Genomic DNA, 18,515 nt, shown 5'->3' on the forward strand with positions numbered 1-18,515 from the left:
CCTCCATACAACAGGCCCTCCTAGTACAACACACAGATGACTCCACACTCACATGCACATCGGACAATTTGGCACATCTCCAACGTGGCTTTGTAACTCAACTCGTGCTCAATCCCCCAAAAAACAAACTACTTTTTTTTCTGTCAAATCCCTCTCATGAAAAAACAAAATTTATAATCTTCTCTCTTAATAATAAAACCATTGAAGTCTCTTCTCACAGCAAATTATCAGGGATGACGGTGCATGATAATCTTAAATTTAACCTACATATACAAAATTTCATTAAAAAATCAACACAAATTATTGATGCTTTACACAGCCAAAAGCTTTCTCATCAATGCAACTAAAACAACACCTGCCACTACTTATCTCATTCTCACAATTCTTTATGGTGCTCCCATCCTTACTAACCTCCATGCATCACAAAAAGCAAAACCTGAATGATGCTACAATAAAGTGGCTATATTTGCAGCCAATACCCCTTTCAAAATCCACCACTGTATAGCACTAAAAAGTATAAATTGGTTAAAACTACCCCCATCAACTAACATATACACAGCTTTTTACTACTTATAACATTATCCAGTATCCATCTACTTGTCCTGCTCTAAATATCATTCTACGCAACTCTGACCCCACGCGGTCATTACAATTTAATGACCAAAAACTCCTCTCTGTCCACAAACCTATCAAATCTGCTGGTAATGGTCTGTACTCATACCATGTTGGTGTGGTCAGGAATTCCTTAACTGTATCAATCAGGTCAATACCCTCCCTCAAGTCCTTTAAATCCATTCTTAGAGACTTCCTGGCCAAAATCTGGCTCTGTTCTTTCTCAGCTCCAGGATTAACTATATCTCTAAATATGAACAAGTACCTATTCATACCTTAGACCTCCTTACTACCCCTTCTTCAATCACTTCCTTCAATCATTTTCTCCCCCGCTTATCTCTCTATCTAAATATGCCATAAACCTGTTTTTTTCCCTCATTTCATACTGCAGTTCCTGTTTGTATTATACTAACTTAACTTTAATTTCTCTAAAATGGCTAAAATTTCAGTAAATATTAAATCGTCATGTAAGTTATATCTATTCTTAACCAATGTTTTCACATTATGTCTAATTTGGAAAACTGTAAACATTTTTGAATTATTTTTGAAGATTGCAAAGTTATTGTAACACCTTGAGCTTTTCTCCCTGGGCATCCAATGAAAAGGGGCACCTACGCAGTTGGATCTTCCTAGTAATCAAATGTTAATTAATTAATTAATTAATTAATTATAAAACTGCACAATACTGGCACTTAAAGGGCAAGTGGCCACTGTACTCACATCATCTTGTATCTGTCTAAAGAACATTGCCAGGGTCAAATACTTGATATCCATTGATGACCTCCCTACTGTCATCCATGTTTTAGGTTCTTCACCCACTGATTATAATGCCCTTTACCTAAAGTTTCTTGACACAGAACTGACTAGTTATAGGTATTACAGAACTCAGCAGTCCAGTTATCTAGTGGTACCTATTAACTACAAGTTATTCCCCTGCTCTGCCGCAAAGTCTCCAATGGTCCCCTGCCTGCTGCAACAAAACTTTCAAAATCTTAATATTTGAATTTTCATTCCTATATGGCCTGGGTCACCTCTTAACTAAGCTGAAGGAGTTAACTATTTCAGACTGCTCTTCTCATGTTCTGTGCTTGGTTTTCTTGGGGGCACTAGTGGTTCCAGTGGCATACACTGAATCTTCTGGTGTGCATTCATTCTCTCCTCCAGTACCATGCTTCTAGAATTTACTGCCTTAATTGCAAACAGAGTGCCCCAATTTGGCCTTTTCTTTTATCTTGTTTGAACTAGATTTGATAGAAATCTTCAAAAAAAGAAGTTATATTTGACCTTGCTTTGTTTTTTGGTTCAATGTTTGATTTACAAAATTAATCTCATTTAATTTTGGTTTAATGAATTTACTGTCTGTACTGCTTAGTGAATAAGCACTTAAATTTGAATTTGAACTGAATATTTCCACAGTGCAGCTAACAGTGTTACATACAAAGTACATCCAAGAATTAGAATTTCCTTCGCCCTTGTTTCTCAGACTTTGAACCAGCAACTTTAGCTATTCCACTTTGGTTGAATATACTTCTGCTGTGTCTAAAAGGCTCGCTATTAAAATGCCAGGATTAGCAATGCGAAATCCCAAAAGGCCAAAAAAAAAAAAAACTGCTATAAATGTAAATACAAGAGAAGAGTGAACATCAGACATATCTTCTCATTTAAACTTTTTTTTTTTTTTAGCTGGAGACAACCCCCCCACACTCCCCAGTAGGGAGGCAAGTCCCCAATACCCCCACACTTATAGATGCCAACTCCAAGACTGCCATGCCTCACAGAAAAGGGAATATTCTAAGAAATGGCAATTTCAGACTTAGCATATACACAGTGGATATAAAAAGTTTACACACCCCAGTTAAAATGCCAGGTTTTGTGATATAAAAAATGAGACCACAATAAATAATTTCAAAACTTTTCCCACCTTTAATGTGACCTATAACCTGTATAATTCAATTGAAAAAACAAACAAATCTGTTAGGGGAAAAAAATAAAAAATGTACAATAAGCTGATTGTAAAAGTGCGCACAACCTTAAACTAATACTTTGTTGAAGCACCTTTGGATAGTCTTGGGTTTTTAATACCACTATAGGAATAGACTCAGTTCCTGAGTAAAGGTACCATTAAAGTTCATGAAATTATTATCGCTTCAGTGTTTTTTTTTTTAACAAGAGCCATGTTTATTAAATTATCACTTATGACACAGGCGATTGTATATTTATATAAATGAAAACAAACCATACGGACATATTTTTAGTTGCAAATATTATACATCACTTATGATCTATCTAGTCATTATCAGTCAAACTTTACAAAGCTTACTCAATTCCTGCCTTCTTGTAGACCTCATTCCTCCTCCAGAATGTTATTCTGCATGTATTTTTCCCAAAATTCCAACTGCTTCAGTGTTTGACTTTTTTTTTTTTTTTTGCCAAGAGTGCTCTTCTTGGCATCTGCAATGCCTAGAATTGCTTCCTTCTACAGTTCATACAGGGTTACATACATGTACTAGCAGGATATTTAAGAATGCTTGAAAATTCTTTTCAGTCCTGTTGCTCCTACTACATTTGGATCTGCCGTCTCTCTTTCATCCACATAGCTCTAGTTTTTACTTGCAGATCCTGGTATTTTATTATTTTTGTGTGTGCACCTTTCTTTCTATATGTAATAGACTACAATTCCTGGGGGTGTATTTATTTCAGTAATGCTAGTTTTGTCCTTTTTATTGGACTACTGCATTTGGTTTGCTTGTACTACTGTATCTGTTTTTCTTGTACTGTACTAGACTACAATTAATGGGGATGTCTTTATTTCAGTGAGTAATGCTAGTTTTGTCCTTTATCTTGGACTACTGCATCTGGTTTGCTTGTACTACTGTATCTCTTTTTCTTGTACTGTACTAGACTATAATTAATGGGGATGTCTTTATTTCAGTGAGTAATGCTAGTTTTGTCCTTTATCTTGGACTACTGCATCTGGTTTTCTTGTACTATTGTATCTGATTTTCTTGTACGATTGTATCTGGTTTTCTTGCATCTATTTTCTTAACTGTTGGTATTGGGTGGAACCTATGTGATCCAGACTTCATTACTGATGATAGTGGTCTGTGGTTTATGTTTCCAATACTTGTTAGCTACTTGTATATATTTAGTGTTTGAACATCCCTCATCCAACAGTCTTGCCACATTATTGTGCCGTTCAGTATACAGACCCTCAGTCATTGGTGTAGCACAGAAAACAGATGTGCAACTGTTTCCAGTTTTGTTTTACAAACCTTGTATTTGCCTTCATCTCCACTTTTTGTAAACCGAAAGGTGCAGGTTTTTGTTCAGGTTCACCTATCCTTAACAATTCCTGCATCAAATCCAGGTCAACATGTGGTTGCTCTAGGAGTTCTTTATATTTGTTACTACATTTGTGAGATTTCCAATATTCTTTCCTTTTTTTCTAGTCCTTTTCTTTATATTCTCTTTTGGCACTTTCTGTTGCCTGATTCTCATCAACTTCTACTTTTGACTTACATTCCAACTCTTTTCTAAAATGCTTTTAAGCAGACATCATCTGTCTTCTCTTCCTGCTTTACAATTTCCAGTATATGTGGACCTCATGAGATCAGCAAATATGGATACAGTTCTGAGATTACAAAATATACATGCTGTCAATTATGAGTAGACCCATACTTCTTTCAGACTGTGGGATATGCAATACTGGTATGCACATTTTTTTATACATCATTTGGTATGCACGAACCATTTTTCTTGTTTTCTTGTCCAGCTGATCCAATGCTGTTTGTGTCTAGTCAATCACACCAAAGCTGTAAGTTAGAATCAGATAAGCAAAGTGATTTATAGTTTTGACTTTATTCCTAGATGTCAAGGCAATTTTCAATATTAGCTTTAGTTTTCTTAAGTATTCCATATTAAGCTTTGGTCTCATTTGTTCATGTTTTATTGCTGACTCATCATCTATTTCAAAATATTTATATATACTCCCCATTTAAACTCCCCTGTTTAAATTCTCCCTGATTCTTGTCTCAGGTTGATACTTTCGTGGCAATGCAACTTTCCGATTATAAATGTTGCTTTTGCACATTTATCAAGACCAAATTTAATTTTATATGATCTGAGAAAGTTTCATCCATTTGTAAGTTATGCTTTCAGATCCTCATCTAATGAACTATATAAAAGTAACTGATTAACAAATCATATACGAGATGTCTTTGAGCAAGTCTGGCTTCTTTAACTTAAACTGTAACCATAGACTAGTCTATTAAATAAACAGATTAATGGGTTAAGGGCAAGACAAAATAGCACTAATAACAAAGAATTAAACTGGAACATCCCCTCTGAATGTTTATACCCAAGACAATAATTTGCCCTTTACTATGGCCCAGCTGCAAATTGGTTTGCCACTATTTCACAGTCACTGCAATGTAACTGATCAATGTATGGCATATCTTGTAAATCTGAAAGCATTCTATTAGCTACAAATGAGTGATACTGTTGGATGCTTTTTTTGTAATATATTAAAACAATTCATTACAGCTGTCTGTTATGGCTTTATTTAATAAAATATGATCCTTTGCTCCATATGACTTTATTTTACTCATTTTTTGTTCTTTTTTTACTCTATTATTATGATTTAATTTTCTTCTAGATGACAATATATTATGTCTGTATCAATACTAGCACATAAATTATGTATTGTTGGAAAGTTATTATTCGGTAGTTCTTAGGACAGCTTGCAGGATCACTCTTAAGGAGAAGTATGTCTTTTCATGTTGTTGACCAGGCTAGTGTCTGTTCAGGATGTTCATATAAAAATTTTTCAGGGCTAAATCTTTGTGTAAAGAACTTTTAGCCAGATGTTAGGTACTTCATTTGGACTTGGAGTTTTCCATTTAAGAGCTTTTGTTAATTTTGCCTCAATTGCTCTGGCTGCTACTTCTTCCAATTTTATATCTTCTATATTAGAGCTTCTCACCATTTCTTGTAACTCTTTTATCCATTTAGCAACTTTGTTATGTTCAACATGGTCTTCATAAAAGCTACTTCAGAAAGTACCTTCTTCTTTTGGTAGTGTTTATTTTACTTTTGCTTTGTTTCCCAATTTTCAATAAATGTTTTTTGGGTCAACAATGAATTGCATATTTTGCACTTTTCCTTTATATTTATCTGCATACCTTCTACATTTTTCTGCTTCTGCTGTTAATTTTTAGTTTATTTTTAGAAATAGTGTATGGCACAGTTCGGTCTGTTGTGATAATGTGTTGCATTTTTTACACCTCTCTTTCAAAGACTTTATTTTTCTGTATTATTGTATGCGCCATACCTGGCAATGAGAATGCAGCCAATACCTGTATTATTAAAGATATAAACCTACTGGCAGAAACAGTTAATCCTGATAAAACTGTGGCAAAAAGAAAAGCATTAAAAGTTGGAGCCAGTAGACTGTTTGTGGAAAATGATTATTCAATGTACTCCAGGGAGAAGAGAAGCAAATTTAAATCATCCGGCAGTTGGCTTAGAGGATTAAGGAGCTGTTTCCTGTGGTCCAGTGGTGCAAGGTTTGATTCCCTCAGCCTCTATTTCCTAACTGTGCGATTCTAACCAAGTCACTTAACAGACACCCCTCATGGGTTGAGGCTGAAAAGGGACTGTGGAGATCATGCTCTACCCCAGAAAACAAATATAAGTAATATAAGTACATAAATAAATTCCAGCAATCAGGGAATGTCACAAGGGAGGTATAAAATTCAAGCTGCTGTATCCACTTGTCTTCAGAATATTTTTCCTGGAGGACCAGTCATTTTTTGATACAGAAAAGGCTAAGGATGAAATAAAAAAGCATGTCCAACAAAAATGTGAGCTATCAAGCAAAACAGGATTCTGCTTCTCATTATTCTGATAATAAAACACATGAAGATACTTTTCCATGCAACCTTTTCCATTGTTCCAAAAGAAAATGCTTGAGAGACAGAGAAAAGGACAGGAATATCTTGGAATTGATGTTGAGTCTGGAGTTGGGAGATGGAGATGAACAGGAAGAAGGCCAGCAAAATGGAAATCATTGAATAAATGCGAGTCCTCAAAGCACCAATCACATTTGTGCAATATGGCTGTATAACAAAAAAGTGGAAATAGTTGACTTTTACTTTATTTTTTGCCTCACTTCATGTCATTAATGTTTGTAAGGGTGCTGATCAGGGAGGGAAAGGGAAAAGGAAGAAAAAAGTAACTAAGCAAAACAATTTCTGTTCTTAACAGTATTTCTATAACACTATTCATTATATAAATTCCATGTTTTATAGTAAAGCATTTTAGTTGTTCTTGCATGTAATAAAGATACTAAAGTAAACATATGCTTGTTTTTCTTTCTTCAATTTTAGTATTAAGAAATGTGTGCATTACAATACAAAGAGAGCAAAAAGGCTAGACAAAAGCATGTTTAAGATAATAGGCTCTTGGGTTGTTCAGGTGGGGGTGGGGTGCAAAAGTACACAGATCATAACATATGTAGAGCCCATATATTTTCTCTTACTTTTGCAAAGGGGAATGTCTGGATTAAGACCATTGGCTTAATCTAAGTGGAAGCAAGTAAATAAAAGAACAGTGAAGATAATGAAAAGTTTTCCTTTAGCAATAAATGTTTCAGCTTGTCTTTAGAAGCCTGCAGCTTAGGACTACATTTTTTCTCTGACATTTCCATGGAGACAAGATAATTATAGGGCGATAAAAAAAAAAACAAAGCACTAAAAGGCTATAAGTTAATGTTTTCTGAAAGCATACAAGTTGTTTTTTCACATCTGAGAGGGGAATAATGATAAAAACATTAGGCACCAATTAGCGTAAGTTGAAGCAAAGGCAATAACATGGTCCTAGCATGGATAACCTTAATTTAGGTTTCTTAAGGCCTTTGTTTGCAGCTATCTATTTGAGACAATTGTTCTCATTAGGAGGGTTAAATTTCATCATTTGAAGATGTACGTAGTTTTGTGTGTTTTTATTAACAGGTTATGGGGGTGTTCTGGGACTGTATGTTTTTTTCAGGGTTTTCACTGAAACAAAACACTGTGGAAAGTATCACATATAATTCCCCTCCACAAAGGCCGACCCTCCACAGAACTAATCAATTACCACCCCATAGCTATTCTCTCTCCACTCTCCAAAATACTAGAGAGATACATACACTCTCAGGTCTCAGACTACCTCCTTACTAACAACCTCCTTTCCAATACTCAGCATGTTTTCCGACCAAACCATAGCACCACCACTGCCTTACTCTCCTTTACTAACACTATCCTGCAGCATAAAAACAATGGCTATCTCTCCTCTGCTACTTTCCTAGACATATCTAAAGCATTTGACATGGTCCCACACAAACAACTTATCTCTGTCCTCAATAACCTATCTTTCTCACAATTGGTCACCAACTGGTTTCAGAGTTACCTGTCTGACCGCCAACAATCCATTGTATGGCAGAATGACATATCTCCCCAACTACCTGTCTCCATATGGGTTCCCCAAGGATCCATCCTTGGACCCCTTCTCTTCTCTGTTTTCACCAATAATCTAGCCTCTGCCACCAAACATGGCACACTCATACAATACGCAGATGACTCAGCCATCATCTGCCCAGCCCAGTCCCTACCTAAACTGCAAAAAGTCACACAGGAAGCCTTCTCCTCTGTTGAAACTTGGTTATCCGATGCCCAATTAATACTCAACCCAAACAAAACTAAACTACTCATCTTCCAACCCACCAAACATACTCAAAACAACTCTCACTTTAACATCACAGCAAAAGACAACACCACTATATACCCAACTGAACACACCAAATTGCTAGGAGTGGAAATAGACAATAAACTAAAATTTGACATTCACATATCCTTGACCATAAAAAAAAGTCCACAATAAACTAGGTGCGCTATACAGAAATAAGCAACTTCTCACCAAAGCAGCAAAGATTTCAATAGCAAATTCCCACCTTATCTCCAACCTACTTTATGCCTGTCCAATATATATCAACCTAAGGCAATGCGATTTAAACAAGCTAGAGACCTGCTACAACAAAATCGCCAAATTCGCCACAGGGGCATCCTACCGTAGTCACCACTGTCTCTCACTTGCTGAACTGGGCTGGCTTGAACTCCCTCACCTCCTTCAATGGTATCAACTCTCACTTGCCCACAAACTAGTAAATCATCCACTAAATGTCCCATCCCTCCAGAATCTACTCCAACCCTATCGCACCACCAGACCACTAAGATCCAGCAACAAAAATCACTTGCAGATCACTAAAGCCAATAACTCTGCTGGTGAAGCACTATTCTCTTGCACCATAGCCAAATTATGGAACTCCCTCCCACCCACAATTACCTCCATACCACCATGCACCCACTTCAAAACTTTACTAAAAGTGCACCTAAAACCATGCTGGCTATGCCCTTGCAACTCCCACTCTAATATCACCCTCCCCATCCAACCACTACCTTTCTTTCCACTCCACTAACTACCTTGATTATAGCAAGCTCAGATGCTCATAAGCCAGTACTTATTATACAGCAGGAACTTCTTCTTGTAACATTTGTTAATGTCTGTTATGTACTTCACAGATAAAGATTCTAGTTGTCTACTGATGTACTATGTTCTTAATCTGTAAATATGTTGTAAGTAATTGCTATGTAAATTGTTAATTGCTATGTAATCCAATGTAACTACTGTCTGTTTATTTTAACTGTGGAGCTTTTCTCCCTGGGCCTCCGCTGAAAATGGACCTACGTCCAGTCGGACACTCCCGGTCAACAAATATAAATAAATAAAAATAAATAAATAAATAAAAAGTCTTATAAAAATGTGACATAGCTTCCAATGTTGATGACAAAAAATGTAAAAAGGATGAACATGCCAAACATTAGTGGGTGCATCTATCACAAAAGCTGGAAACAGATATTTTAAAAAGCTGTCATATATGACAGGTGAGAATAATGACTCTTATAATGGCAACACTTTTCATATTATCTCGGAATGGGAATGTTCTCACAGGTATAGACAAAAAAGGAAAGAATATTCAATTATATTAAGAGATGAAGAGTGCAATTCACAATGCTATACGAAACACATTTGGAAAACACCGAGCATGTGAATTTGATAAAGAGAGGATTTGTACTCGGCAGAATATCAGGAACAGAAGAAAAGAGGAGTACTTATATTAATTGCATAAGGAGTTCCAACAGTGATAGAAGAGGAAAAAGATAAAATAATGGCAGATTTGTGGTAGTAAGGGGCTACTGGCAAGGGATGACGATTATGCTGGCATATATTTATATTCCACTTAAAACTGCTATTTTAGAGCTTAACAAATTTTGGGAGAAATAATTAGCTTTCTACAAGGAATATTACTTATAGGTGGGGACTAGAATTTAATTTGCAACAACGAGGATGAATCTATGGGGCCTAGAAGGGAAAAATATAATAAAATGGGGTAGAGCTCTGATGAAAATTATGAAAATATTTGGTACAAAATACATTAATTCAATGGTAGGAACTCGGACAGAATTTACAAATTATTCCCAAGGTATAATAACTGGGCTAGACTAGACAGAAATTATATTTCACAGGAACATGTTCATTTAACTGAAAACTGACACACATTCAATAACTATTTTAGATCAAGTGCCAGTAATTTCTAAGATAAAAAATGCAGGGTAATGAAGTAAAGATGAGACACTGGCAATTCCTCACCTACCTGTTAAAAAGAGAGGAATTTAAGGAATGCGTACTGGAAATTATTTGGGTGTTTTTAAGGAAAAAAGAAAGTACTCCAGAAGTTATAGCTAATGAGTGGAATAAAATGAAAGTGGACTTTAAAAACAGGGTGGAAATAAAAAAGGAAAAGAAATATTGTTAAGAAGTAACAAGAACTGTTTAGAGGGACTGACACAAGTTAAACTATTGCAGAATAACAGGAATCACACAAAATAAGAGGAGGACCGATTGTGAGTGCTAAAGAGAAAATAAGGGAGTACCTAGATAATATACAGGAGTTTAGAAAGACTGTTGTTAAGCATCTGTTTTTAGATAATAATGCCAGATAACAAAAAGTTTTGGCACATCAGGTTGCACAACAGAAAGTACAAAGGGTTGCTGCAAAACTTAGGGAGCTTATAAGAAGAAAAATAACCAGAGATCCTATGGAGTTATTGGAGATATTCTGGAATTTGTATGAAAAATTGTGTAAAGCAGCAAAGTGGAGAAATCAAGAAAAAGTACCAATGGAAATACTTATGGAGGACTTAAATATGCCATGGTTAGAGGTAGACAAGGCTCAACAATTAACAGTTAAGCAGGAGGAGATGAGATGCAAGTGGTGGTGAAAAACCCAATCTGCAAGAAAGTCTCCAGGAATAGATGGTATTCTGGTGGAGGTCTGGAGGCTAGGAGGGAAGAAATTGATAAAGATCTGGAAGGTTTTGTTTAGTACCATCTTAAAAGGAGGGGGAAGCACCAATATCCTGGAAAAAAAGCTTTGGTGGCTGTGATGCCTAAAGAGAGAGTAAAGACTCATCTGATCCATCTAAATAGAGAGACATTTCAATTTTAAACTATGATTATAGGTTCATAGGTGTGTACTAGGCTAATGGCCCTGCAGCCTTTACAAGCCTAGCCCAAAAAAATTGCTTTAGTCTTTTTAGTCTCTTCCCACATGTCCTTAGCTGTCATAAGTGTCTTTTTTAACCCATTCTCCAAAATACTTCATTTTATCATGTCCTCATAAGTATGGGTACTGCTGAACCAATTAATGTGTGGGGACAAAGTTTACAGCTGTAGCCTTTGTTTTAACTTCATTCATTTTATATCCCCAAAAAACCCAGAACTGTCTCAGAATATTCCACAACACTGTCCTTTTATTTTTCTGGTTTTATCAGATACAAAACATCATCTGCAAATAAAGCCAACTTTTCTAAAATCCATACCAATTATGTCCTTGAATTTCTGAGTCCCTTAATTTTCTTGCCAGTGGTTCTAAATATAATGCAGATAACAAAGGGGAAAGAGGACACCCCTGCCTGGTTCCTCTGTTCAGACACAAATTATCAGAGTGGAATCCTCCCACTTTGATTTTTGTCTCTGATCCCTCATATATCCTATTAATTATCCTTATTGTATCAGGAAATGCAAATGCTTCCATTGCCCTACTCATAAAATCTCAGCTTACTGTGTTGAATGCTTTCTCTGCATCAAGACCCACAACAGCAGCAGTATTTTCTTATATTTTGCTTTCCTCTGGATCATCCTTGTTCTATTAATGTTGTCAAATGTTTGCTTCCACCGCACAAAACCACATTGATCAGTATCTTCCAACTTTGACAGCACCTTTGTCATTTTTTTAGCCATTATAGACATAATGTGGACTACTTCCTTCTGCCACAGAGGGCCACCCTCAACCTGGGCCTGCCCCTGTCTTGTGGTAGGAATGCTTCTATATTCTGAGGATTCTATGCTGCTGTTTTTTTTTCCTTCCTGGAACCAGTGTGTATACCAGGAGTGGGCAATTTTTTTTATCCAGGGACCTATGCACATAGTATTTTTTTTTTGAGCTGCCTTTCCCCATGACATATAAAATACAGTCTGTATGCCACTGTCATCTTGAGATTTTGTAAAAACAAAGTCCATCATGTGAAGGTACTTATCAAGACTTGAGGATGTATTCAGTTTCAGCAAAACTACTCACTATCTCTTGCTGATTCCATCTCTCCCTTCTCCACTATCTTAATGCATCAGAATTATTTGTTCTTCTTATTATACATTAGTAGGTTACAGCAAAAAATGTTTATCATGTGCCTGGTCACACTGATGTGCTCTAGCTTTACAACTTTTCTCTCCCTTTCCTAGAATCTGTTCTGAGTTTTATACATATGCATATATATCATGCTAGACATAAGGAGATGCATTTTACGCTACTCATTTAAATAGAGTGGTAGTATTGTGAGTAAAAGGTATTTCATGCAATTTCTGGAACCCAACTTGTTTTTATTTTTTCCATGAATTACCCTGATTTGTGGTGGTGACTAAGCTTCTAGTAGCTATTTTACCATTAAGTTTAAATCCTCAACAAAACACACTAGCTAAAGTAGAGGGATTTCTTATGCTATCAGTTTGCAGTTTATCAACAATTTATAAACCATGTGGTATTTTATACCGTCTACAGAGGCAATATGTGTACATCTAATCCTGAATTTGGTAGACACACAAACAGTACTCTGTTTCTCTATTCAAATATATTTCCTTGTATGACTCAAGTCATCTTATCTCTTTCCTCACAACATTGCATTTTCCTGTAGGATTTGTGCATCATGTTCTAAGATTTTCCTTTTTTTTCCCCACTTAGACACAAATGTCATCTTATCTAATATTATTTCACTGATATTGCTACATTTCTATACCTTTTGCTTACTACAGTACAGTATAATAATACATCTTCTAAACTAGAATATCATAGTAGGATACATTAGTACATTTTCTCTGTGTTGTAAAAATACTTCAACTCACTATTAAAAAAGTCCAGTTGGCCAGACAATGGAAACTCAATTTTGAACTGGCCCTAGGTGGCATATAGACACATTGTAAATAATACCCTGTGCATTGCACAGCACTTGGCAGATGATGGGGTGGAAGTCCTTCCAGTTCATAAGCTGGACATCAGGTTCAGCAGCTGGGGAGTTGGCAATGTGAGCAAAGTCAGGGTCTCCAGAACTTCACAGAAATGGTTTATGCCATAGAATCTTCATGTAATGGCATTTCTCTGCTGTCCACGGTAACCATATAGTTCCCCCACATGCTGCAGCATCATACACAATAAGTATTGTAGGACACATGAGGCAGGCACTTGAGAAACTCCCAATGGATGTTGGAAAGACCCAGAGCAAAGATGGTTAATTCTACACAGACCTTACTGTCTCACAGGAGTAGGAATTCTATACAGCCTGTCGGATGCCATGTGGGGACAGAATATGTTTACAAGCTCTCATGTGGTGCCTCTGTCAACATGGTAGTAGCTGACTTTATCCTGTCACAAAGGTGATAAGTCAGCCATAGAAGGACCCCCCCTCTACAATGCATAAGGTGACAGCTTACAATGTCATGGTGACTGGCTTTGAGAGTGGTCACCAGCAAGTGCTGTTTGGCTACTGCAGATGCTAATCCTAACATCTTTATGCAGAAACTATGTGTGTCCATTGGTAATTGACAGTGTATAGAATTGCTGATCACCACAGTTATTGTTCTGCTTTTAAACAGTTCTGAATCACTCCGTCATGTTTATGTAATCATTTGCACACAGAATCATTCTCATTTCTAAAATGTCTTTCATTTGCAAGCCACTAAGCATTCATTTGCATATAATGCATACTGTGCTTTTTTCTCAGTAGTGTGATCTTGCTACTTATGTCTATTAATGAGCCCTCACTGCGAATCATCACTCACCATGTTATTTCATGTAAGGCATTGTGCTATTTGTTCACAGGAGGTTACTAGGCTATTGGCCCTAGGGCCTTTATAAGCCTAGCCATGTTATACCCTTGTTCCCTTATTGACCAAGTTGTATGGTCTATACTTGCAGAGTGAGTCTATGATCAGCACTGACTGCCCTTATCTAAGAGGGACATAGGTGACATCCCTTGGGTAAATTTACAGTCCCCCATCCAGTTGTTTAAGTTGCACTTAAATAGGATCATTGAGGAGCTCTGTTTTATGTGAATTGGGAGTTTGTTCCAGAGGAGTGACAATCTCTGGGAGACATATCTTTCTCTCCAGCATGTCCTGTTAATGTTGCAGGCTAGGTTAAGATCCCTAGAATGAGCTAATCTTGTTCCATTTGACTTGCAGATGTGTAGCATTTCCATTAGGGCAAGGTCTGAGACTGTACTGTAGGCCAGGCACAAGTCACCTCTCATCAGCCTATAAGATACAGAGTACAGTGACAGGGCCTTCAGTCTATCCCTGTAGGTCATGTGTTGAAGGCCCTGAATTTTCTTGGGGAGAAACCTCTGAGGTCTTTCCAGTTGCTGCAGGTGTCTGGTGAGGTACATACAGAAGGGATGTTGTACTCTATTAGTGGTCTAATGAGGGATGATACAGGGGAATTATAACATCCTTAGCTCTGGATGTGATGCCCTTACATATGAGATGGGCAATGTAGAATGCCTTCCTTACCCCTGTGGACACATGGTGATCAGAGTTAAGGTTGCTATCAACCTGTGTTCCCAAATATCTCACCATAGCGTTTGGTCTAAGGGTGGTACTGTTGATACTGTAATATGCAAGGACTTCCCCTTTGCCAAAAGGGATGATAACGCATTTATTTTGCATTTAGTTTAGGTCTGTGGCTTTGGCACCAATTATTTATCTGTGTAAGCCCTTTTTGTAGTATGTCGGCATCGTTGGGATACTCAATGTCTGCACCCAGTTTGCAATTATCAGTGAATTTGGTAGATCACAGGCATCTGGCGAACTTGGTAGATCACGGGCCATCTATTTTTGCCCTGACTTCTGAGAAATAAATTATAAATTGATGGGGACCCAGTACAGATTCTTGTAGTACACCACTGGTAACTGGTCTGCTGGTAGAGGTGGAATCCTCAACTTTGACTGTATGCATCGTTGATGAGCCAGCTGGCTACCCATCCAGTGACATATGGGTTAATTCCCAACAGGATGAGTTTCTCAGTGATGCCTGAGTGGGGAACTGTGTCAAAAGCCTAGGCTAAGTCAACGAACTGGCTCCCCACTTAAGCACCATGTTCAATAATAGCCTCGCATCAGGCTTTGTGCCCAATGAATGGCGCACAGCAACAGTTATCCCACTCCACAAAGGGGGAGCCACCATTGATCCCGGGAACTATCAACCTATTAGCCTGACGAGCCTGGTCTGCAAGGCCATGGAACGTATCATCATGGAACTCATAAACAAAGACATTGGTAACCTCCAAACTCTGGATCCCACCCAGTTCGGGTTTGTGAAAGGCAGATCATGCCTCCTGAACCTGATCGACTTCTTTGAGGCAATCACCAAAGCCGTGGATGAGGGTAAGGTGGTTCACACAGCCTATCTTGACCTTGCCAAGGCTTTTGACACCATCCCCCATTCTGGAATTATAGCTAAACTCACTAAACTAGGTATAAATCCCTACGTCACAAGATGGGTCGCCAACTGGCTCACTGACAGAACCCACACTATAAAAGTTGTAAAAGTTTTTTACATATCCATCTCTCCTAACAAAATATAACATTCTTAAATACAAACTGCTGGGAATTGGACAATTTACTTTCAGAACTGCATACACAGTATGTAGCTAGTGAAGCTTAATAATGCATATATAGACAGGCAGGCCATCACATAGAATATAAATCTTTTTACTGGCAACACTTACCTTATTTACATTTCCTTTTATCAAGCTGTGAAAATGTTTGCAATTCTGCACAAAATTTAACAAAGCTGCAATATCAAAATCACTGACTTTTTTGTGTTTGGTTTGTCCTCTTGGCATATACACCTGTAAAAATTAAGACAAAATAATATTATTAAAACTGTTAATGTACTCTTAAGAGTTTCTAAAAGATTTAACAAAACTGCAGTACTGCCATTTCATACAGTTCAGTGATTTGTGTTACTTCAGCACTTTAGCAATTAAAAATAAATCAATAATTTCATAGGGTCAGAATGAGAGTGCTGAATACATCCCACTGCAATCTCAGTAATTAAAAAAGTTCTAGTTGATCTTCTGGTATAATAGACACAACTGCATCAGGGCATTTCTGGCTTACTCACCCACACATACTATCACAAAAATAAATTATTATATAGCCTGAAGAACATTAAAACAATGAGATTTAATCATTTGTTTCCTGCATATGAAATGGATAAAGGGACAGAAGATGGCACGCCTTCCAAAAAATACTGAACATTCCTCCTTCAGTGCACATAATTATGATAAGAAGATTGTAAATGGTGTTTACAACTACAATTGTTTCAATTGTGTCTGTGATGTAAATTGTTTACAGCTAAAGTGATATCATTTTGTATGTTTTCATTTATATAAATGTAAGACTGCCTTTGTCTATGTGTAAATTTAATAAAGATGTTTGAAAAAAAAATAATGTATACATACTAACTCCAAGGTCACAGAACTGTGAGGAGGACAGCAGCATAAGGTTTGCTTGAGCAGGTTTCCATCAAAATCTTTTCATAAGAATGGGAGTCAATGAAATTGCAGTCATCCAGCCATCACTTCCCTGTTTTACCCTTTCTCACATTCACAAACTACCTTTACTGAATATATTCAAAATGTTTAATTTATTAAATTTCAAATTAATTTAGTCAACTTTCCTCAATAAGTTAACAGAGAATAGAATACAAATATGTGCTCCACAAAACATTTACTCAGAAAAGACCTAAAGCGAGTAGTCTCATCTGTTCAATAACTTTCTCTGAAAATTGACCAATTTCAAAGTAAAATGGTCTTATTCCAAACAAGTAGAGCTATCACAATCTTTTGATATTACAAAAATTAAATAAGTAAATAAAAAATAACCAAATTAATGTCATGTCAAAGTCTATAAATTACACTGAAGGTAGACGTAAGGTCAAGGAGTTCTTTTTAAAGCAAAATACCTCATAAACCAACAAAGCTGAAAAATTGGAGAACAGCAAAAGAAGAACTCAAATATGCTGAAATTTCTAACAAAAAGGTCACCACAAATAATAAAGTCCCAAGAAGGGATTTCATATGGAACAGAAAGGGCTTACACATCTGTAGGATAACCTCTAGCTTCAAAGACAGACTCTTCTTCAAAGGTCCATAATAACAATATTTATTTCTTATATGGAGAAAGAACTGATTTTTGATACTGTTTGGTCGAAGTCATCAATTAATACTGGCAGCAGAATAGAAAGGCCTGTGCCACCAAAATAATGGGGAAAACAGCAAGCATGTTGACTTTTGAAAATACCCAGAGAGTTGTACAGTATTCATAAACATTATATACCATGAAGTAGGGCTTTTGGGCCACAGAATGGCATCCTGATGCCCTGTGTGATTCACAAGGCCCAAACACAGTACAGCAGGATCCAGATTATTGTCTTTCTACATTGTGAACTACTAATACCTCAAACACTTAACCTCTACGCAAACGACCTACTCCACATTCATGCTGCCAACACTAATGGAGTACTGGCTGGTCTCAGCGGGGTAACCTGCAGGACATCAATGGTGGATTTTACAATGATGTTGTGCTTATTAGTGGAGTAATTCCTTCTACTCTGACAGCATGCATGCTGAACAGGATCTATGTTGTAACATCGAAAGCACGTTTCAGCAAAACGTACATGAGTGAACTCACTTTCACAAAAGTGCATTTTATCGAAAATTAACTTTCGCAAAAAAAAAAATGCCAAAAAAACTACACAAATAAAACACTACTCATGTTTATGCAGGGGGGCAAGCCTCCCTGTACCCCCACACTCACCCACTTTAATATTCTCACTCTGAGATTGCACTACAGTGCAGAAAAGGGAATATTCCCTTATCCCCGCTGTACCATGATCTAAGCAACAGTTTGCTTAGTTGTACAATCAATGCTACATGTTGATGTGCTACTAAATCTACATGCAAACTGCATGTTTTTTTTTTTCTTTTCTTTTTGCGAAAGTGCATTTTCAATAAAATGCACTTTCGCTAAACTGAATTAGCTCAAGTACATTTCAATTAAACGTACTTTCGATATTCAGACTAGGACCCGCTGAACAACATAATGGTACCAGAAAAACATGAAAAACATGCCCTAACTCGTTCATTGCACAAAAGGAAATTCTTTACAGCCACAGTCCTAAAGAGCAGGCAAAC

The 18,515-nt window shown here is 36.9% G+C and overlaps 1 protein-coding gene across 3 annotated transcripts in view; it reads right to left on the reverse strand.

Moving 5' to 3' along the window:
* The window catches only part of LOC122802629, a 1,172,105-nt gene that overhangs the window by 1,074,945 nt on the left and 78,645 nt on the right, over positions 1-18,515 (reverse strand). For all 3 annotated transcript variants that reach the window (XM_044072319.1, XM_044072318.1, XM_044072317.1), the window contains exon 3: positions 16,044-16,166. In XM_044072319.1, coding sequence (XP_043928254.1) covers positions 16,044-16,166 — 123 coding nt within the window. The remainder of the gene's footprint in view (positions 1-16,043; positions 16,167-18,515) is intronic.

Source organism: Protopterus annectens, chromosome 5.part0, assembly GCF_019279795.1.
Source record: "Protopterus annectens isolate FY-2018-M chromosome 5.part0, PAN1.0, whole genome shotgun sequence".
Classification (NCBI taxonomy): Eukaryota; Metazoa; Chordata; order Ceratodontiformes; family Protopteridae; genus Protopterus; species Protopterus annectens.